The sequence below is a fragment of the Haliotis rubra genome, unplaced genomic scaffold (assembly GCF_003918875.1).
Source record: "Haliotis rubra isolate DU_JTF1 unplaced genomic scaffold, ASM391887v1 Scf231, whole genome shotgun sequence".
In the NCBI taxonomy this organism is placed as follows: domain Eukaryota; kingdom Metazoa; phylum Mollusca; class Gastropoda; order Lepetellida; family Haliotidae; genus Haliotis; species Haliotis rubra.
The window spans coordinates 633,751-657,683 of NW_025766348.1; the positions used below are offsets into that span (position 1 = coordinate 633,751).

Consider the following 23,933-nt stretch of genomic DNA (forward strand, 5'->3'; position numbering starts at 1 on the left):
TGAATTCATTTATATCATTGAATTTTCTGTCCCTTTTGACAGCAACGTGATTGGCAAGATTCAGGAAAAGCATGATAAATATGCGGACCTCGCCTTTGAAATGTCTCGCTTGCATCCCAAGTACACTGTCATCAGGCTCCCCAATGTTCTCGGTGCCCTTGGTTTGGTACCTCCTGATCTCTTGGCGCAGATCAGGAGAGCGCCCGGGTTCTCCAGCTGGAACACAGCCCTTCTGACACTCTGGGTAATGCAGAAGGCTGCAGTGTTGGGGAGTCTACATATTCTCCGGAAAGTTCTTGGTGGGTTCGACTAGGCAGCGTTTCCTGGGAGAAGTCCCATTCGCTGTCTGGGCTGCGTGTAGAGGGGGCAAGGGTCCTGAGCTGATGATGAGCCTTACCAGCCTGACTGAGCCAGGATCACCCAAACCCTCTCTGCTGCATACTTTTTTTAATCTGTAAAACATAATAATAACTCCTCAGTTGCAGATCTTTCCGAAAATCCTGTTTATATTTTGTTTCATTCTATTTATGATGAAATATCTGATTTACCTTAGAAAAATGGAGGACAATTAAACAAACAACTGAATCTTTCCCCCAAAATGAAATTAATTTATTAAATGATATTATTTCTATGAAACTTTCCGCGGACTGTTCGTTACATGAAGTTAATGGTTGTGTCTATGCTGCCACTCGAACCTTGGAGGAACTTCACACAGTTTCCAAAGAAAACACATCCAATACTAAGAACAATACATGAAAGAAAAAACGGTTTCAAGTAAAATGAACAGAAAATACATTTCCAGGATAGAGCTTTGCCTGAAGTTAAGATCATCAGGGAGTCCAATGTCAAAACAACAAAAGGCAAATTGGAGAAAATTAAAACTGAAATACAAAACAACGAAAGGAAAGATATTTCTCCAAATTGTCGATTCCCTTAAGGCCAAACTAAAGGTTTGGACTGAAAGAAAGAAAAAATGGGAAAAGAAAAATAAATTCATGAAACAGAATAAACTTTTTAGAAATAATGAGAAACACTTCTACAGGCAACTGAAAACAAATGGTGATGGTGAGCATGATAAACGGCCTCCCATGGATGCCAATGAAAGGTTCTGGAAACAATTGTGGTCTGTACCCGGCAACTGTAACCTGGAGGCACCATGGGTCAGTGATTACGAACATGCAATGCATGAGAAAATAACTGGGACGTTTGTCTCTTACATCTCACCAGATTGCTTGAAAAGTGTCATCAAAAAGTCCCAAGTCTAATACAGCTCCAGGGCCTGATTGCATTCGAAACCGGTATTGGAAACTGTTCCCCTGTGTCCAAACACCATTACTTCACTGTTTCCATTCTCTTGTGGACACAGGTGATGTTCCTCAATGGTTTTTCAAAGGTCGCACAATACTCCTTCCCGGAAAAGGAGACTTGACTGATCCAAAACACTTCCGCCCTATCACATGTTTGAATACTCAGTATAAAATATTCACAGGGTGTTTGACAAATCTTGTGTCATCTTACTGCTCTTCTAATGACATAATTTACAGAGAGCAGAAGGGAGCGAGAAAGGGATGTTGGGGGTGCAAGGATCAATTTCTTGTACAGAAAATGATTTTGGAAGAGGCTAAAACATATCACCGCAACCTCTCCATGTGCTGGATTGACTACAAAAAGGCATACGACTCTGTCCCTCATGAATGGATTCTGAAGTCTCTTCGTTGTACTGACCTCCCTGAGCGACTGACTTGATTTACTCAAGTCTTTAATGAGTTGCTGGTCGACTCAACTTGAGATGTACTCGCAAGGGCAGGTGCAGACTTAGGAATCTAATCCAATCAGAAGGGAAATATTCCAGGGAGACTCCTTCAGTTTTTTGCTTTTTTGTTTGTCTTTAAATTCTTTGAGCTTTCTGCTCAATAAAGAGGAGGGTTACCATCCCGGACCTCCTCAGCACAGATCCCAAACACTGCTTACTCATCTCCTTTACATGGATGACATCGAGCTCCTTGCCAAAGGAGAAAAACATTTGAAAGAACAGGTTCTCCTTGTTGAGTCCTTTTCTAACGATATTGGCATGACATTTGGACTCGACAAATGTAATACTCTTCACTTGAAACGTGGCAAGGTAGTTAATGATGGATCGGTCAGGTTACAGGGGGGAGGAGTTATTGAGTATCTTGTGGAAGATCAGGCCTACACCTATCTTGAAATGCAAGTTCGAGACAAGCTCCAGAATGCCCAGATTCAAGAAAAACTTCGGGCCGAATATCAATCTCGCTTAAAGAAAAAGTGGAGTTCAGAGCTAATTGCTCGAAACAAGGTCAAAGCCACCAATACTTTTGCTGTGCCAGTCCTCTCCTTTTCCTTTGGAGTAGTTGATTGGACAAAACAAGACATCCAGAGTCTTGACTGCCTGACCAGAGGGATCATGTCTTATAGCAGAGCCCTCCTCATGATAGAATTTTATTGTGTACTTTTGCACATATTTATTTATCGGATGATCGTCTGGTGATGCATGTCAAGACTCATGATGAAAGCAAGGAATTTCACAGCTATTTTAAGCCTGCCAAGGTTGTTGGACACAATGTGAAATTTGAGGTTGATTTTGTTGATTGCAATGTACTGCAATGGTACAGCGATGGGAGTAAACCTGGTGAAGTCCTTCACCAAGTCTTCCCCGAGTCGGTCATTTGTGGAGAAGCTTTCTAAGAAACCATTGCATCATGTGTACATGCAGTGTGTTTAACAGAATAGCAATCCAACCAACTCCTTCACCTGGATGAAGTCGGCTGGTCTTAAATGTGAACTGAGGGCTTCCTGTTTGCTGCTCAGGACCAGTCATTTCCCACTTGTAATCGCCAAAATGTGATTCTTAAAGAAAATATCAATATGAAATGCAGACTTTGCAATGAATTCTCAGAGATGGTCCAACACCTTGTCAGTGGATGTCCTTCCTTGGTGCAAACATCATATCTGAAAAGACATGATGGCATGGCTCGTTGCTTTTACTACCGTCTCCGCCATGCCTGTGGATTTGACTCCAAGGTCCATCCATTGTATGACCCTGAACATGTCCAACTTCTTTGGAATAGTCCCATATACAGCCTCAGAAGAATTCCAGCCAACAAACCTTATCTTGTCCTTTTTGATAAAGGCATTGAATTTATTTATATCATTGAATTTTCTGTCCCTAGAGCGTGCTGAGGTTGGTAATTTTTGACTTACGTTAAGTCATCATTGTACAGAACATACACAAGCTGTATCAGAATCCATTTTTCTTAATAAAATAGGTGCGGTGGGCATGGTGCCAACAGGACTAAGCAGCAGCGCTGCTACAACTAGGGATACTTGGCATCTGCTTTTACAGCGGCAGCCCAAACCTTCCTGCCTGCTGGCTCCGTGGGAGGAAGTACCAAAGTTTCCCATGCTTTACCCATCTGCTTTGCCACGGCGGAGGGCCGCAATTAGCTAATATACTCATTCAGTCCCGTCGGCGCCATCCACACCGAGCTCTTTGTCATCCACACATCTGTCTTGTCTAGTCTGTTTACTGAGGAATACCTTTACAAGGTCATTCTCATCTATCTCCTACCATATCATCATATCCATTGAAAGGTCTGCATATAACATAGGTCTAGAACATTGAGAAACACAGGAAAATCACAAATTGCTGGGAGCTTTCACTGTTGCGTGTCGCTAGCGTGCAGCGACAGTATATATACTATTCACACTTTGCTAAGGATCAAATCATGGATTCAACAGAAAACTATTATGTGGGGTCAAATTTGATTTAAATACCTAAGCTTATTGTAAGCATGGATCCTAGGTTTCAGTATGTCAATGCATCTTGTGGAACCCATACCTGCTACTGACAGGTGTTGTGTACTTGCCAATGACTCGTTCCATGATTTGCAAAATGGTTGATTGGTGCCATGAAAACCATTTCTATGGTTACTCATGTATCAAGTGCATAAGGTTAGCTTAAAGTGATTATTTGCCTAAGGAGGGTTACCATATTACTATTTATCCAGTTTTAAATGGATACAATTTCAAATTATAAATCTATGTTTAAGTAAAGTTGTGAAGTTTTGTGATCCTTAGCAAAGTGTGAGTAGTATATATTATATATTCACCATGTCTGCTCAGAGTCGGTCATTTGTGGAGAAGCTTTCTGAGAAGTCATTGCATCGTCTGTACATGCAGTGTGTGGAACAGAATAGCAATCCAACCGACTCCTTCGCCTGGATGAAGTCGGCTGGTCTAAAATGTGAAACTAGGGGCTTCCTTTTTGCTGCTCAGGACCAGTCACTTCCCACTCGCAATCGCCTAAATGTGATTCTTGTAGAAAATATTGACATGAAATGTCGACTGTGTAATGAATTTACAGAGACTGTCCAACACCTTGTCAGTGGATGCCCTTCTTTGGCACAAACAGCATACCTTAAACGACATGCTGGCATGGCTCGTTGTTTCTAAAGTCGTCTTCGCCATGCCTGTCGCTTTGACTCTGAGGTCCATCCATGGTACGACCCTGAACATGTCCAGGGCATCATGGAAAATGATGCTTTTAAACTTCCTAGGAATAGGCCCATATACAGCCTCAGGAGAATTCCTGTAAACAAACCTGATCTTGTCCTTTTTGATAAAGCTAATGAATTCATTTATATCATTGAATTTTCTGTCCCTTTTGACAGCAACGTGATTGGAAAGATTCATGAAAAGCATGCTAAGTATGCGGTCTTTGAAATGTCTCAAGTATACTGTCATCAGGCTCCCTATTGTTCTCGGTGCCCTTGGTTTGGTACCTCCTGATGTCTTGGCGCAGGTTCTCCACCGGGAGCACAGCCCTTCTGACACTCTGGGTAATGCAGTGTTGGGGAGTCTACATATTCTCCGGAAAGTTCTTGGTGGGTTCGACTAGGCAGCGTTCCTGGGAGAAGTCCCATTCACTGTCTGGGCTGCGTGTAGAGGGGGCAAGGGCCCTGAGCTGATGATGAGCCTTACCAGCCTGACTGTGCCAGGATCACCCGAACCCTCTCTGCTGCATACTATCTTTAATCTGTAAAACATAATAATAACAATACTTTATCAAATCGAGAGGAATTTATCCTTTGCCTCACTACAGAGATCTTGTACAAAAGAAATAAAGGACAAGCAACATAACCAGTAACAAGTGATACATAAAACAAGCGCACTTGACATACGCACACACACACGCATGCACACACACGCACGCAGCACGACACACACACACACACACACACACATATACATTTCAAGGATGAATACAGAAAGCAATGAATGTATTTTGACCTCTATTGGTTCTAAAATGCGATAATAAATATCTCCTTCCAGAAGGAACTGCCATAGAATACGGGAACTCGTGATCTTCATATTGGGGATTTATTATTGATTTCAGTAACACAACATGTCATACAAGTTTGTCTGCTCGCCACTCACATCGGCTCTGGGCATGCCCGATAAGGGAGCATTAATTGAGAATGGAGTAATCCTCATTTCAATGTGATAATATGACATCTCCCCCTTTTTAGAAAAAAATCAACTCTTTAAACAATTTTAGCCTTAATGTCACTTGATAATAAACATTTACTTTAACTGGCCAGAGATAAAGAAATCTCTGCAACATTAATTCAATCTCCGACGACGATTGTAGGCAACTTCCATCTGAACTCGAAACACAACCTTTAAGCATTCACATACTTGTGAATTAACTGTCCTTTGAGGTACAAGTTACTTCACTGAACTTGAACTTGAATCTCAGACTAGGTTTTTCCCAGGAAGATAATCTGCTGTTACTTGAAATCTACTTTGACATCGGAGTGGCACCTTGTTGAGATCATATGAGTTGATGAGTAGAACGAGAGGTTTGTGATCTGTTTGCAGTTTGAATCCATCCAAACCTATCAGGTAGCAGTTGAATTTCTCGCACGCCCATACACCAACTAAAGTCTATTTTTCGATCTGAGCATAATGACACTCCGGACCCGTTAGAGTTCTTGAACAGAAAGCCACTGGCTTCCATGTGATTCCACCATGCAGCTGTAGTAAGGCAACTCCTAGACCGTAGCTGCCTGCATCCACACTCACCATGGTTGGCAACTTGGGATCATAGAATGCCAGTACCAGAGCACTGGTTACCATGGCTTTCACTTTGGAGAAAGCCGACTCTTGATCTTTGCCCCAGTACCACATACTATCTATCGGCATGGAGAAGATCAGTCATTGGTTTCGTGACTGTGAAAATATCTGGCAGGAATTTCCCCAAATAGTTCACAAGTCCCAAGATGCGTCTGAGTTCTGAAATATCCTTCGGAGATTCTAATTCAAGAATGGCATCTACCTTGCTTGATTCCGGACTGATTCCATCTTTGCTCATTCTGTGTCCAAAATATACAATTTCTGATTTCCGGAACTTGCACTTGTCTTTGCTCAGCTTAGGTCCCGCTTTCTGAATGGTGTCGATCGTGTCGTTAAGTCTTTTGTCATGTTCAGCATCGGACGAACCGTGAATGAGTATGTCATCCATTATTACTTCTGTACTGGGTAGACCGTACCGTACAAGAGCCCTGTCATCTTGCGCTGAAATATCTCTGGAGCTGAGGTCACTCAAAATGGCATACTCATTAAAAATAACGTTCAAAAGGGGTCATGAAAGGAAGTTTCTGGCTATCTTCATGTAGAGGAATCGGATAATGCTAGAGGCATCTAGAGTTGTGTATATATCTTGGATCCACATAGCTTTGGAGCAATATCATCCAATGCTGGCAACATGTAGCATTCTCTTTCTACGCCTTCATTTAGCTTTTTCAGGTCAACACAAATCCTTACTTTTCCTGATTTCTTGATTACCGGTACCACTGGCGCACACCACTCGGTTGGCTCGGTTATTTCCTCTATGATACCGGCATCTTTCATACGTGTCAACTCTTGTTTTACTTTGTCTAACAAAGGAAATGGTACTCTTTGTGGCGTTGAAATACTGAAGGGAACTGCCTCAGGTTTTAGTTTTATCTTCACTGGTTCACAATTCATGAGTCTGAAAGGACCAAATACACTTGAGTGTACTTTATCCATATCTGTGCTGATTTCATGAAAGTTTGCTTTCACCAAACCCATCTTGTGTGAAACATTCCTACTCAGCAGACTGTTATGTCCGTCTGTGACATAAAGATTGAACTTGTATAATTCACCATGATATCTCACCTGTGCTGCAGCAAACAATCCTGAACACCCTATTATGTGCGAATGTCCTGAAACTTCTTGATCTGGTGGTAATAACTTTGGTTTGATGAAGAGTTTGTCATAAGTTTCTACTGAAATCACTGTGGAGTCTGCAACGGTGTCAACTTTGAATTCAACAGGTGTGTCAACCATCCATACATCATTATCATCTTCACAGCTGACAGATCCATTTATAGAATCCACTTGCCTGATCATCGGACAAAACATCTGTCTCTACACTGTGAACATTTTGTTTTCTATTGCTTGTACACATCTTGGCATAATGTCTTTTCTTGTCACATACATGACATGTCTGACCACTAGCGCGACACCTTCCTGAAAGAAGATTACCACAACGTGAACAGGGCTTATGATTGATGATTCCTTTGGTTTCCATGGTTACCATTACTTCCATGGTGAGAACCTTGTGAGAGACCAATTCTTCTAGCTCTATGGGCATTAAAGTTCATATTTCTGGAACTTCTACTCCTTACCTCTTCTAAAGTCTGAATATTGTCTTGATTCTTGATTTGAGACCTGACTAGTTCCGTTTCCCTGGCTGTCTGTATAGTCTGATCCAATGTTAATCCAGGAATTAATTGCATCCGTTCTGAAACTTGTCTGTCAGAAATTCCAATGACAATCCTGTCACGAATACTTTCATCACACATATTCCCAAATTCACAGTACTCTGCAAGTTCATACAACGAGCGTATAAACGCTTCCACACTTTCACCCGTTCTTTGATTGCGTTGGTGAAACTTGGCTTTCTCGTGAATCACATTTTGGAACAAAATGTTCATCATATTTCGGAATCACTTTGTCAAATTTCCCCTCATATTGTGTTCTTCCTTTCCCATTGTGTAAATGAGTGAACTTATCTGAACTTCTTGTGACTGTTTATCCAGTTGCTGCTCCCAGAAGGAACTGCCATAGAATACGTGAACTTGTGATCTTCATATTGGGGATTTATTATTGATTTCAGTAACTCAACATGTCATACAAGTTCGTCTGGCGCAGTCTTGCGCGGTGTCTGCTCGCCAGTCACATCGGCTCTGCGCATGCTCGATAAGGGAGCATTAATTGAGAATGGAGTAATATTTATTTCAATGTAATAATATGACAGGAACCTTGACAAGTTCACTGTGTAACACATGATCTGGATCCGACAAAATTTTCATAGATAATTTCAAAACTCTTTTATCATAAATATAAGACAGATTGTTAATCGAAACTCCTGCTATTTTACCCGCTATTAAAACAACTTTTTCCAAATAAGATTTGTTAACCAGAGAGAGGGAACCATACCAACACTGGAACAAAAAAGTTATAACGCTTTCAACAAAACAATAACAAAAGAGGGATAATACACATTCATTTAAGTTAACTTGCACAGGAAAAGTAATCTCTGCTGACATTTTTTTAAAACAGCATCTGTATTAGCTTTCCAATTCAATTTTCTATCCATAATTGTGCCAAAGTATTTATGATCATCTATAATTTCCACATCATCACCATTGATACACACAGGGCTTGTAATACTTTGACTGTTCCTGAAATTGTTAATAAATTCTTTTGTTTTCATAACATTCAACATTAGATAATTGTTCTCACAGCTGGTCACAAAGTGAATGACGTCTCTGTAAGAAAGTTCATTTCCTTGAATGAGTCCTTGTAACACAGTATTGTCAGCAAACTTCACTTTTAGATTGTTGGGGCTGTTACTTACACAATCAGTCATGTACAGTGTGAACAATACAGGCAAAAGGACACATCCTTGAGGGGCTCAAGTATTTGTACACAAGATAGAGGAGTGGGCGGAATTAGCCTTTAAAAACTGAGGTCTAAGATTTAGCAATTTCTCAATCCACAATAAAAGATTACAATTTACGCCCATATCCAAAAGTTTCTCCAGAAAAATGTGAGGCTGGATCGTATTAAATGCCGAAGAAAAGTCCACAAATAAAATTCTCACATAGGATTTAGGAAGCTCTAAATGCTTATATACACTGCTTAAATACATAGTTTTGCATCTTCAACACCCCTTCTTGGTCTATAAGCGAACTGAGTCAAGTAAATGACTAACATCATACAACGAGAAATTTAGAATGATGCAAAACATTTTAGTGCTATAGAAGTAAAGGCGACTGGTCTAAAATCATTCATTTCAGTAGAATTGATTTTTTTAGGCACAGGCACAATCTTTGGTGTTTTCCACATTTTCGGAATCACATGACTATCGATGGAGAGTTGGTACCGTCGGCAACAGACATTACACAATTGTTCACAGCAACATTTAAGGACTATGCTGCCTTAACCAACTGGTCCCAGTGCTTTCCTTATGTTGCATTTTGAGAACTGTAGTTTCACTGTCTCTGGTGTTAAAATTATTTTGTCCCCATCTTCATTGCTTACCTTGTCAATCACAGCTTCCCGTTTGCTGCTGAAGTCACGCATGTCAAATCTAGCGTAGAAGGTGTTCAGATCTTCAGCATATCCCTGGTCGTCTGTTGTGTTGATGGGGGATTGTTTCTTGGAACAACCGATCATGTTCTTTACACCTTGCCATGCTTGACGGGTGTTGTTTGCTCCGAAATGAGATTCCACTTTTTCCATATAGTTGTCCTTACATCTCTTATTCTGAAGATTGGTTTCTTTCTGTATTGATTGTAGCTTCAATGTGTCCTTTGCACAAAACAGTCATTCCTTCTCATTGAGTAGGAGATTCAGTTTTTTTGTTGGGAAAAATCCTGGTTACCTTTTTCGGGATAATATTGTTGACACAGAAGTTGATGTAGCTAGTGATAGTATCAGTAATCACACACAAACAGTCGCAGGTTGCTGAAGAACATGTCCCAGTCACACAAATCAAAACAATCTTGAAGTCGTTGTATAGACTCGGGATCCCATGACTTCACACGTTTAGTCTGCTCCTTCTGAGTCTTCAGTATCTGCCTGTAGGATGGTATCAAAAACACCAAGATGTGATCTGAAGTCGTTGTATAGACTCGGGATCCCATGACTTCACACGTTTAGTCTGCTCCTTCTGAGTCTTCAGTAGCTGCCTGTAGGATGGTATCAAAAACACCAAGTTGTGATCTGAAGTCGTTGTATAGACTCGGGATCCCATGACTTCACACGTTTAGTCTGCTCCTTCTGAGTCTTCAGTATCTGCCTGTAGGATGGTATCAAAAACACCAAGATGTGATCTGAAGTCGTTGTATAGACTCGGGATCCCATGACTTCACACGTTTAGTCTGCTCCTTCTGAGTCTTCAGTAGCTGCCTGTAGGATGGTATCAAAAACACCAAGATGTGATCTGAAGTCGTTGTATAGACTCGGGATCCCATGACTTCACACGTTTAGTCTGCTCCTTCTGAGTCTTCAGTAGCTGCCTGTAGGATGGTATCAAAAACACCAAGTTGTGATCTGAAACTTCGTTCGGAGGTTTGGCAATGGCTTTGTACGCCTGTTTGATATTCCCTTAATGTAGGTCGATTGTCTTTTGTCTCCTCGCTCACGTCTTTTCCTGGTGGGTTGCCTTCCTGATTTAGAACTAGAATTATCACTTTCCAATTTACATTCCATGTGTAAGTCTATAACTGATTTCCATTCTGCTGCCGTTCCCTGCAGCGCCAGCAGCTCATCAAGCCTATACTGGAGCCGACGACGTTCATCTTGGTTCGCCTGTATTGAGACCATTAATGACAACACAGAACAGACAAAAATACTTGGCATCATAGCCAAGATGACACACCGGAGGAATCCACCCATATTTGCTGGTTTGTCAAACATAAAAATATTGGTCTTCAGCACTGATTGACAATACAAAAATATTAATACAAAAAACAGTATGAGCTCTATTGATCCCTGTCACCAGCAGAGCAGCACCACCTACCATCAAACAAAACAACTGACCAATTTTTATTATTAACATCATTGCTATAAATACTGTATTTGAGGCTGCAGTCACACTAAACCTAAAACTAAAACTTACATTTTCGACAGATGCCATGTTTGCTGTCAACAACACACAACTAGTTGTTCCTGTAATAGCATTAACAGCTCACAGCAATTCTGAGCACAAAGGCAGGTAAATCTCACTTGTTTCTGTGTTTCATTGGTCAGTGTGGGAAAGGACATTCTGACCTGACCTGTAATGGGATGTCCTCAGAGCTTTGGTGTAGAAGTGAGTACTAAAATCTGTTTTTATCAGATTACCACAATCATCCTGTTTCAGAGATTAAGCTAAAATAGAAATCCATGGAAACAGAAAGAAGTAGGGACCTTTCACTGAAGCTCACCCTAATATAATGTCAACCCTTTGCAAAATTTATTGTCTTTGTTGTATTCATTCATATATTTTCTGGAGAAACACTAGACTCAAATGACTTGTCACAATATTATGTCATATTAAGGAAAAACACTCATGGTTCAACTCACTCAGTCAGGTAATTTTGGAAGTTGCTAAATCCATTGCTAAAAATCACTCATGGATTCTCATGATTTCATGTGATTTTTCAGCTTTATTGGCCTAATGATTTCTGAGGCGGCGATCTTGCTGCCATCAGCAGCAATGGATGTAGGACAAGAAGACCTTACACGTAACTCTCAGTCAATCAATCAAATCATTAAAGGTCATAGAAGTATTCTATGGAAACAACAATTACATAATAATGAGCACAGACATCAAAATATATCTTCTGCCTTGCAGGAACATACCTGCTGTTGCCAGAGCAGCAATACATCCACATGCATTACACAGGACCTCTGGGTCACTCGAGAAGAGGAGTCTGCTCAAGGGAGTGAATACACCGCAAGATGCCAACACCTCCTTGTTTGTCACTGGAAAGAGATTTGGAGAAAATGAAGAGTGCTTTTTGTGAACTCAAATTTATTTACAATCACAGACTGAAAGCAGATTTGAAAAGTGTTTGCAACTTCCAGAAAAAAACAGTTGCAACCCTTCCAGGTCTCAGAAATCATAACAAGCTACCACACAGTTCCAGTGTGATACATTATCTTATGTTTGTTAAAACAACAGCCTACTAAAACCTCACACCATTCAAAACTACCTTGCCTTAAACGTACATATTGAACTAAAGGCATTCCGTTCACTTCCAATATGACTTCCACTTTAAATCATTTCACTTCCTGGTAGGTAAAACTCATGTTTAAAGAAGTACAGATTTAAAACAGTAAGTCTTATGACACAAGTTACATTTATAACAAAATTAGAAGCACTTTATGTTTTATGACAACACTTCCAGTATGGGAAAACACATTATTCAATGCCATATAACTATAAATTGAGAAAGTTCTGTGCCTCAAGCTGCAGGTAACCTAATCATACCACATGTAAAAGGTGGAGATGTCCTAAATAAAAATTTGTTCAGAAATTAAATTATTATTAAAATCATGTAAAATAGCTAGTGATTGGGATGTTGCATGCTTAACAATAAAAACACACCATCTGTACTAAGGGTGTCGTTTTGAATAAAGAAGTGTTATCTGTTACATGGCAAATCTATCTCAGAAGATATGATGTAACAAACAACACTGGAAGGAAAGGTGTTTTGTGAATGAGTTTTTTATTTGAACCAGAGAAAGAGTATGTTAAAATGATCAAAGAAATGGAACCTAGCTGTTGCTGTTCGAATGAGCGTTCAAAATTAACGTTGGTCTGCAGCATTCTAAAAAACAGCTTTTTCATCCCCAAAAGCTAAGAGTATTATTTCTATATTAAAATATAGGGCCTACACATTCTGATCAGGACCCACAACTTTTTATGGCCCTGGGCCTAGATTTTCGAAGCTCTCTTAGCGCTACGATAGTCGTAAGTGCCATACATTAACATTAACTTACGACTATCATAGCGTTAAGAGAGCTTCGAAAATCTAGGCCCTGGGTCCTTAGGGCATGCATCATTTCAAGGTTAAGGGCAAACACTGGTTCAAACTGCATGAAATTTGAAAGAAGCATGACATATCCAAGAAAATTGGGCAGCCAGCCAGATGCTTATCATTTCCACTCAATACAGTCTTGAGAAGTGCTGGAGTCAGAGAAACGCCTCTATTCATGCATTGTTCTGGGACAACACCATTTGACACTTATGGCAATGCTTTCAGCACAACAATGTAGTTATAGGCCGTTCACATGCTGGCTGCTTGTAAATAATAATAATAATAATGTATTTATAAAGCGCCTAATATCCACCATAGAGATGCTCGGTGGCTGTGACAATATTGGTGAAGGAAATAGTTCATGTAACTTTACAGAAAAGCAGCAGTGAATAGATGGGTCTTTAGCAGAGATTTAAAAGTTTCTTTCAATGAACTGTTCCTGATTTCCATTGGAAGAGAGTTCCACAGTTGAAGGCTGGCAAAGGAGAAGGCTCGGTCAGACAGTTGGTTTGGAGATTTGTGTGGGGTGAGGAGGTGCCAGATTAGACAATGTTTTAATGATCATAATATCGTTGTAACATGGCAGGACCAAAATGTTATGCCGGTTTTGACAGTGTGCCAGATTACACAGGTGCCGGTGTTGGCAGGTTTCACTGTACTTTATTCTGTGAAAGGTGACATTTCGACATAGATTCTATGTTATGTGCAAAAATGTGACAAACCAATCAGAATGTGTCAAGATAAAAAAATCAGTAGTTCTTAAATGGGTAATGGCAGTGACCTTTAAAAAATCTTAAAAATATATATCACCATTATGACAAGTAGTATTACAGATGGGGGTACGAATACCGGGTACCCTAATGGCCTTATTTCTGGCTAATTCCGTTCCCTCATGCCCCCCCCCCCCCCAATATTATTATTAGTTTGTGTGGAGCATGTGCGGCAGTGTGTTGTACATGTTTTATTTTTTATTTTATTTTTATTTTTTTTAAATATTTTTTAATGTACACTTTTTTAAATGTAGTCGTAATGGATAGCGATGACTTTACAGATAGGGTCTGTCATAAACTCATCGAAGTAGGCTAAGGAGTAGGTAGAGTACGGGGCAGTGCATTCTCTGGTCTTAAGGCTATAATCGACTAAAGTATCCATGAGATATTGTAACCGTTCGGTACCCAACAGACCTAAACTATCGTACAGGGTCGTGAATTGACCTCGACTAATAACTCGACGTAGGGCGGAGTAAATATCGAGTCCATCAAAGTCCACCCCAATGCGACTAAACAACCGTTTCTCGATCAATCTCCGCATGATGATAAATATACAAATACGAATCTTTAATAAGGGGGTAATACCGTATCGCGGGATACGACGAGCAATTCCTCTCACACGAATCCCCTACCTCGTCCGTTTTCAAGTTGTACAAATGGGGTTCATCTTCTTTGATGTCCACCCGATCGATGTGGTACGTTTTCACAGACCATATGGGGTCCGTTGCACAAAGTCGATCCCCTCCCTCGAGTTCACCGGGCTGGTACAAATACCTCACGCTGATCCGACCCGACAGTTTTTTCTCTGTTTTTTTACCCTTTGATGGTGGTGCAGTTGATTCAATCGTTAAGGATTTAATTTTAATGGCCTCGACAGGTTTTTTGTCGATGAGTCGCATCACTTCATCGTTGATCGCTGACACCACTCAGTATAAACGCATCACCCATTCCGTCGATCGTTTTTCGGGCGTCACCATTTCTTGAGCATACTGGTGTCCGAATAAACGTTCGGCTAAAGTGCGGTTAAACCTCTCAACGATGGCTTGACTAAGATGGGCTCCCACCGTCCCGCGCCTGACTTCAACCTTGTGTTTAGATAACAGCTGTGACACGGAGCCCATGAACTCGCGTCCGGGATCGACTTGTAATTCGGTAGGCCACGTCAAAGGGCTTCGTTTGTAGATACGTTCCAGTGCCTTGGCCACTTGACACGAATCTTTCGCAGTGAGTGGTTCGGCCTCTTTATAGCGACTGGCAACATCTTCCAAGGTATAGATTATTAATATCGAGACAAAGTATATGATTCGCTGGTTTACTCGAGTCATAGCCTTCCACCTATTTATTGTTGGCTTTAGCGTGTCATTTAGCAGCCATCGAAATTCCACCTTGCAGCACTTTCTCGATAAACCGGTGCATATCATAATCCGTTAACAGTTTCAACCCTACACCGGTCTTTTTTAACAAGGCATCCCAAGAGAGACCCAGGCTGGAGAAATACAACGCAGGGTCTAGGCCATACTGTTTCAGACATGTTTTTCTGAAAATCTCAAATACATCGGCCAGCAGCAGTACGTCAGTTTTCAAGTAGAGATCATGATAATCGCCTAAATTCTGACAGCCTAGTTTATCCCACACATTGAGGGCGTGTAGGTAATCATCCTGTCATATATTCGAGTCAGCTAAGTGCCTATAAAATGATTCGATGGGAGGTAATTTCGTTTCCATGAATCTAGTCCAATCATCCATGTATTTGTAGGGGCACCAACCTTTCCTCAACAACAAAAGTCGAGCTGACATGTCAGTGTATCGATTTGTGATAGCAAAGGCATCGGGGTTGTTCGCCTTCACTAAACTGTCAAGCGACGATAGTAGAAACTTAACACTGTCGACGAATCTCAGACCGTCTAAGGAGAACGAGATGTATTTCTCCATGTTATTGGGGATGCACGTTAACTTGCCGTCAATCTTTGAGTTGGCCTGCATGATGAGATTGGCATCATAACCCTGAAGATTATGAAACACCACGGGGATTTGTATCGTTTTTGGATTTTTTCTAAGCTTCAAGTTACACGCATTGTGAGCGGCGCCTTGGTATTGACCCGTGACATGACAATGATCTCTCTCGACATCACCGTTCAGGAATTGGTCACACACGTAGCAACTCTTAGCCTTCTTAATCTTATGAACTCTCTAGTCATCCTTTGTCATACGCAAGGGCACGATGTTGGAATCGTTTTTTCCTCACATTGTAGGCAAGTGAGAAATCGTTCAGTTGCGTCTGGACCTCGGTAGATCACGGGAGCGTTCGTTTGTCCGTTGCAACGGAAGACCACGTACCCAAACCCGCAAGCTTCGTGTTCCTGCGTTTTGTACGTGAAACTTTGTTCGGTTGTGTTGGGCGTGTCGTGGTGGATATTTTTTATGAGGGCTTCGAAGTTGGCGTAGATGACGTAGGGTACGGGCATTTGATGTTTATGATTGATAAATTTTAGCGTTTTCATTCTCTTTAGGCATGTCGATTCTGATCGCGGTCTCTCCCACACCTCGACAGTCTTCTTCGTGCGCCTTTAGTATTTCGGCACGACTGTACCCGTGCAGACATCTCTCACAAAAATACTTCTACGCTTTGTGAGAGGATTGGTCGTACAACAGCCTGCTCGAACTTTTAACCCATGTGTAGTGAAATTTATCATCTTTTTCGATGAGGAATGAATTGATCCTGCGCACGGTTTTATCTATCACAGGGCTTATCATGTGCACAATAACCCTATTCCCCTCGTGTCCAAACACATTGATGGCTAAATTATTTTGTTTTTCTATCTTAGAGATTTTGGATAGTGGAGTGGGTTCGTCTATACCCGTAAAGTCCATGGGATAGGTGGAAAGCCTATGTGGATTACCTTCGGGTTTAAATAGGGCACCTTTCGCCATTACCCTCATACAATTATCGCCTTTATTTTCGGGGTTAACGATGGCCTGTTGTTTCCTGAAATGCTTGGGCACCGGGAGGTACGACCCGCCTTTGAATGGCATGTAGTTCACTATATCCACATAGATGGTGTCAATACTACCCACCACCCATCCAGAGCCCATGTGGGTATATTTTTCTAACCATTCTTGTATTGTTTGTAATGATGTATCGATGGTCGAAGGGATAGAGTCGGATTGGGTGATGACCTCCTGTTTGCCTCTGAAATATGGCTTGACGTACTCGGTACTACCATCCGTCTGCTGTTTGTTGAGCGACATTTTGATGGTGAGCTGATATTTGATAGTTTTCAAATCGTCCAACTCCTCGTCGATCTTGCTAGCAGTCAGGGGTTTAACGTCGTTGACATCGATATTAGACTGGACTGTCATCCGCCAGCCTCTCAGATACTTACCTAGGGCGTGCTTTGTGGGTACGAATCTCATTTCGACCGGCTCGCTGTCTTCCATCAAAGTTAACAGTTGGGCTTTTACCATACGAGAATAATTTTTCAGTCCACGACTTTTCGCGAGAGCTTTAAGCTCTTTTATGGTGGGGGGCTTATTTAATGTCCAGCAATGTCAACAATTCGGCTTTCCTCATGCCTGAATAACCAATCACACCATGCTCCTTAGCCAACACTTTCAGTTCTCTGACAGTAGCCATGATTTTCTATATCCACATGCAAAGTCAAATGTCTAATTGATTTGCTATATCCAAATGCAAAGTCAAATGTGTAATTGATTTGCTATATCCACATGCACAAAAAATTTAATTTATGAATACGAATTGATATCAAGGATTATTTTAGTACTTGTTATATGCTATATTGTATACTTGATATATGTATGTATGTATGTAGGGGATTGTTTCATGGTGATAAGTGAGAATATTTTTATTGGGATTTAAACTTGAATGTGTTGCTAGGCCAAGCAAGATGGTTGCCCAACCTAACAACAGTGTTCCGACCAACAACCCCGTTGATAAGCCAAGCAAGATGGCCACCAATCTTAGCAACGGTGCTCCGACCAAGAACCCCGTTGCTAGGCCAAGCAAGATGGCAGCCGAGCTTGGCAACAGTGCTCCGACCAAGAACCCCGTTGCTAGGCCAAGCAAGATGGCGGCCGAGCTTAGCAACGGTGCTCCGACCAAGAACCCCATTGTTAAGTGGTCGCCCAGCCAAGCAACGCCGATTGGATCAGCCGAGCCTGATAAAGCGCCACAACAGTCAAACTCGACAGCGTTTATACCGAGAGGTAGGCGTTGAATATTTTTCCTTAAATATGTCAGATATTAGTGAACCAGGGAGACGATATATATGGAATGAAGAACAATAAGAGCTTATGCGAGCTCATAGACAATATTATCAGGAGGGCCCCGAGGGAAAAACTATGCCAACACAACCAAAGGGAGATTTAAAATCACTCATTGGGAGTAATGAAAAAATCAAAAATCCTAACAGGCCAAGATCTTCATACCTATTTAGTCAAGAATTTAATTACAACGAATTCTGTCATCTGCCCTACAGTGTCCAGGGAATGGCTTAATGTGGCATGTGAAATGCACAGCATGGAAAAAATAGATGGCAAAGTCTGCAGTACATGGAAAGACTGGCTTAAAGAAAACGTTGGTATTAATCACTCTTATGCCGAAAACTACGAGAACTTTCGAAATTGGTCGGTAAGTATACTCGTTTCAGGACACTGGGTCTTTCCTTGCTGGTAACAGAGAGTAGTGTGGCAGCAGGCTGACTAGTTTGCTTGTTAGTCTCATTTATCCTACATAAACGGTTGAGTTGGTTCACTAATATCTGACATATTTAAGGAAAAATATTCAACACTTACCTCCCGGTATAAACGCTGTCGAGTACAAGCTCCAAATGGCGTCTGTCTAAGGCCTGTGGAATGTTTGAGCAAACACCATGTGACCGCTGTGCATGTAGACAGCTGTCAGCCGAATGCCAAGGGTCGGGTTGAATTATTTAAGTGCGCGGAAAAGCGGTGAAAGAATTTGTTTCATGCAAGTTGCTGTACAAAACCCTTTAGATATTAAGCAGAGAATTGTAAACATGTGCTTCGTAAAATGATAGCTAAAAGACCATGAATGGAGTATAAACATACAAATATAGCGAATTAAATGTCTCTAAGCTATCATGTTGATGTCTACACAACACTTTATTGTTAATCTTTTATGAGGTCTTTGTTCTTGGTAAGGAAGGCTTGAATGATTTGTTGTTTCCTTTGTTCTATGAACTTTTTTTCTCCTCTTCGCTGATGTCATTGGTTTCCAGTCTTGGTTCAAATCTCTTGTGTCATTCTGTGGTATTTTGCAAGTTCTGTTAACACCACACGGAACTCTTCCTTGGAGATTTTACTGGCCATGAGAGCTGTTTATACGTGATCGTTGATCATGTTTAACTTGGCTTCGGCTAGAACCCTGATCTCATCGCGCTTCAGCGCTTTACGTTGCAGCCAATGTGAAATTAATTTAAGAGCTATTCCCACCAGCCCCGATACCCTGGCTGCTATTTCTAACCCAAGGACAACGGGTGCGGCTACGATGGCCGATAATAAACCGAGTCCCATGCTGGTTGTTACGAGCGTGGTGTCTATACCGTCAATAGCATTCGTTGCTCTATGGTACTTTTTATGCAATCCTAGTCGCACGTCCCATTCTTGTTCCAGTTTGATCTCGCTGATTTATCGCAAACGAAAACCATCTACGATTTCGAGTGTTTGGGCCACTTCGTCCATGGCCGGATACAATCCCATCTCGAGTATAATATAGGTTAGGAAATAAGCTTCAATTGGTCCTCCGACAATCTTTGATTAATATATTTATAGCTAATGAGGTTGAGATTGTCATATAAATAAACCCTTGATAGTATAATGGGTTTCGCGGCATCTGAAAAAATAAGCAAAAACTCCCACGAGGTTGGTTGCGGGAACTGTTCCTGGTTGTATATAAATACGACAACGTTGGTGTTTATGTTCGTTACCCCAGCGTATGCTTAACCCATACAAAAGGATCACCACATTTTGAGGGGCATTTCCAAGATAGCATTCCATAATCAGCGTCGACTGTAATTTCATACTGAAATCTGTATTTAAAAAATCCAAGTGATATACAGGAATACCAAATATTAATGCGGCTTGTTTATTGGTGGGGGTCAAAATAGAGCCTGTATGATCTGGTATTCGCAAAAGTTGTATCGAATAAGGTGCTGGAGTGGCAGTCATCCAAATATAACTTTTATTTTTTATTTCGATGACATAACCATGATCATTTAAACTTATGTAGGGGTAGATAAATATAATGTTAATAAACCAGTTAACTCCTAGTATCACCTCTTGTCGTTTGTAAAAAGTAAGGCATATACTCAGGTTTTGTATGTTTGAAACGTCACCCATGGATATACTAGTTTATGGAATAGTCTTCAATTGGTTCTCTGACAATTTCTTGTGAGTAAACTTTAAGCTGATGAGATGGAATTTTGGAGGTAAAAACATTTTCATGAGCGTGATTATTGTCTCCAAGCTAATCGTGACCCTTCGAGACTCGCATAAGCATTGACGTCTTTCTGTATATAAATCGCGCAAACATGTTGTTGGTGATTTTGAGGCCAACAGAGTTTTACTCCCGGTATAATTTCAACATCTTGGTCGGGTGATGCCTCCCTGAGAAAGACTTCGATATAAAGCGTAGAATTGGGTGGAATCCCTTGTATGACATCTGACACGTCTTTGAATTCAAGCACCAACTGTAAACTCGTATTTTGGCTATCTGACTTGCTAGCAAAAGACTTGCTTTTCTCGGGATGAGGTTGACGAGCACACTCCTTCTTTGCGATGGAACGTAAGCTGCGATTAAAATCCCATTATTGAGGACTTTTGTTAAATAATGATCCTTCATCTCCGCAAACAAATAGGGAGAAACGAGGGTGATATTGAGTAGCCAGTCAATTTTGGGGGAGATCAACATCCATTGTTATCATCGGTAAGGATGAACTGGTACAATGTGGTTTTTAAGAGACCTCTGGTCTCGACATTGTCTAAATCGCCTAGATTGCCATCGAATGCCGGGACCATCACCCATTTGTTATTGTTGTTGCAGACGAGATTGTACTGCATGTTTTTTAAGAGGCCTCCGGTCTCGACATCGTCTATATCTCCTACTTTGATGTGCAGCGTCGCGCTTAGATAGCCCATATACACCAGTTTATGTTTTATATCTAAAACGGATATTTTGAGTTCCGTGATCATGCCCTGCATTAACTTTTTGTACTGTAAGAAAGGGAACGATTCCGTTCTACCGTCATTGCACTTTTCATGTTTCACAGCCACAGCTCTCAGCAGAGTCAAAGGGAGTTCGCCTTGAATATTATCGGTCGTGCTTACCCGATCGATATGAATAAACAGCTCGTGATAGGCAACGAGGCTCGGTAATTTCGAGCCAGATGCGGTGAATTGGGGTCGTATTTCGTTCGACGGCAACCCAAGAGTTCTCAACAAGGCTCTACCGAGTCTGATGGGTTTTTCCCCATTCGTTAACGTCAGCGTTCCATTCAAATCGTTTAGTTTGAGATTGGCTCCAATGGGTTTGAAAATTTCATCGTTCAGCATACAAACGCTGTAAAAACCGTTGAACAAATCGTGGCAATTGCCATCGATAAATAGCCTGTTGTTATCTTTATATTGATTGATATTCGACCATCGCAGGTAATAAATGAGATCGCTGAGAGCGACTTCGAGTTGTCCCGACGTGTTCTCGATCGTGCGAAGCAGTTGAATGGGTTCACCATTTGTGATTTCAGGGAGCGTGACGAGCATGTTAAATATATACAAGGTACTAAATTATACTTTCAACGTGTCTACACCAAAGTACATACCAGGAGTGTTTTATCCTAAAAGTGATCGTGTAACCGCTACCGATCTCACGCAAATGACGATTGTGGTGGATGCGGATGGTTTTTTTGTCCCGGTGTCGTCAGACTGAACGATTCGTTTCAAACGTACGTGTGGGCGATTCTCGGCTCGCAGGGGCAAACGCTTTCCGGTATCATCGGTAAGGGAATGGCTTACGATGCGCAGAAACAATTCATGGCGAATGTCGAGGATTCCATTGCATCTCTGGTGAATTCACCTACAGCCATCAAGCGTTACCAAGCGACAATCACAAACACATCGATCGTGAAACAGCGCTCGTGGTCGGTGGAATCGCTGTCGGGTTGTGTCTTATCGCATTACAAATTCTTTATGGGCGACGTACACCAGGCTGGCCATGGCACCGACAAACGCCCACAAGTTTTGACTCAACCACGTGACTATTTTTTATAAGAATCCTAACAACCAGGAGACGATACTGCCTAGGATACCTGGAAGGGCTTCCGCGGCTTTCCCCGCCAGTTTCGCGAGGGCTTGCCCCAGGTATTTTAAGTGATGTTTGATCCATTCTTTAACACTTTTCTTGCCACTAGGTGGTGTGGGGCTAGGTGTGGGACTCAGAGTCGTACCAGCGGTCAGAGAGACGACTAAAGTCGATATGATCAACCCGAGTGCGGTCAATAAGCTAGCGATGGTGATCCCTTGTTCTCTGAATAACGTTTTAAGCCTTTTCGGCTAATGTGGTGTCTTCGTGGAGGACTCGGTCGATGGTTTCGTGAATGCGGTTGATTTGGGATCGAAGCACTACTCTGTTGTACGACACCGCTTCTGATCTCATCGTCGTCATCATCTGCTTCGTCAAGTTTTGTTTTCTCGTAAGCGATACGATTGTCGGTTTTTCAGTTTGGCCATGTTGTCAACGAGCGATCCAGGAATGGTTCCCTCACAGTTCCCAAACGGTTAAAAACAATAAAAATAAGCGGGAACGAAATCCTGAGCATCGACGACAGCGATGTGTTTTTCAGTTACACGGACCTCTGAAGAACTGCGAGCGAACGGGAAAACATGAATACCAAGGCATTTGTCCAGCAGATTGTGCGTCGACTCAGTTGCGTGTGGGGTATGCTTTTGAACAAGCCGATCTCGCCGCTATTGCCCACTCTCAAAATGTGAGTTATCTGTCCTTGGCGACCGCTATTAAAAACATAATGCGCATGTGCTGGACAACGCGTATCTACTTCCGGGAAGTGTCGCGCCAGTGCGGCAAATGTCAAGAATGCCGTCAAAACAGCGATACTGTTGTATTTGTAGTAATCATTGTAAGAAATTTGCGAATGGCCGGAAGATCACTATGCACAGATTCCCTGCAGATATACGACTGAGAAGGGTTTGGATTCAAACATGCAAGCTTGACCGTTCCAACTTCAAATACACAAGAAATGACAGCACCAGATTATGCTCGGAACACTTTTACGGCGGGGAGGGACCTAGTAAGCTTCATCCTTTGCCAACTGTTTTCCCAAAGAAGACATTCAAACTTTTGGTAAGATTGTTTGTGAAAAAATTTAGCTTAAAAGCAGATGGTATTTCGTATTATCCACCAAAGTGATAAAGCAAGGCTTAGGAGGTTAGTCGTATCGTATCATGTAGACTAGTACACATACAGATCAAGAATTGAGATAAATTTGACTTTATTAATGTGAATTCCAAATGAAATATGAAATAATTACGTGCATGTTATTAGAACAATATTGGTAAGTATGGTAACCTTATACCTTTCAATGAATCCATCCAAACATTAGCATTGCAAAAAACGGTTTTAATTCCTTCATGTCATTATTATTTTCTGAATTCTGGAAAATTAGTTGACATTTTCCCCTGATTACTGCATACATTTCCAAAAAAATGACAGTTGATTGGTGATCATTTTATCTTCTTTTACAGAATGTGTCCCATCTTGTCCATGGAACTACATGTGAGACCGATTTGGATCATGGTCTTGGTGAGAACATGGATATTGATGATGTTAATGAGATTGCTTTGCATATGGAGGATACAAGTATGTGTGATGTGTCAGCAGAGAAATCAGATTCACCTGCAGGACTTTTATCAAGACTTGAACGTTCCCTTAGTAACCATGACTACTGTGGTTCCCAAATGTTGACCAGTC

At 41.4% G+C, this 23,933-nt stretch overlaps 1 protein-coding gene across 1 annotated transcript in view; it reads right to left on the reverse strand.

Moving 5' to 3' along the window:
- The window catches only part of LOC124278110 (vacuolar protein 8-like), a 214,022-nt gene that overhangs the window by 125,351 nt on the left and 64,738 nt on the right, over positions 1–23,933 (reverse strand). Inside the window, exon 5 of the mRNA XM_046713857.1 lies at positions 11,962–12,084. Within this exon, the coding sequence (XP_046569813.1) occupies positions 11,962–12,084 (123 nt within the window). The remainder of the gene's footprint in view (positions 1–11,961; positions 12,085–23,933) is intronic.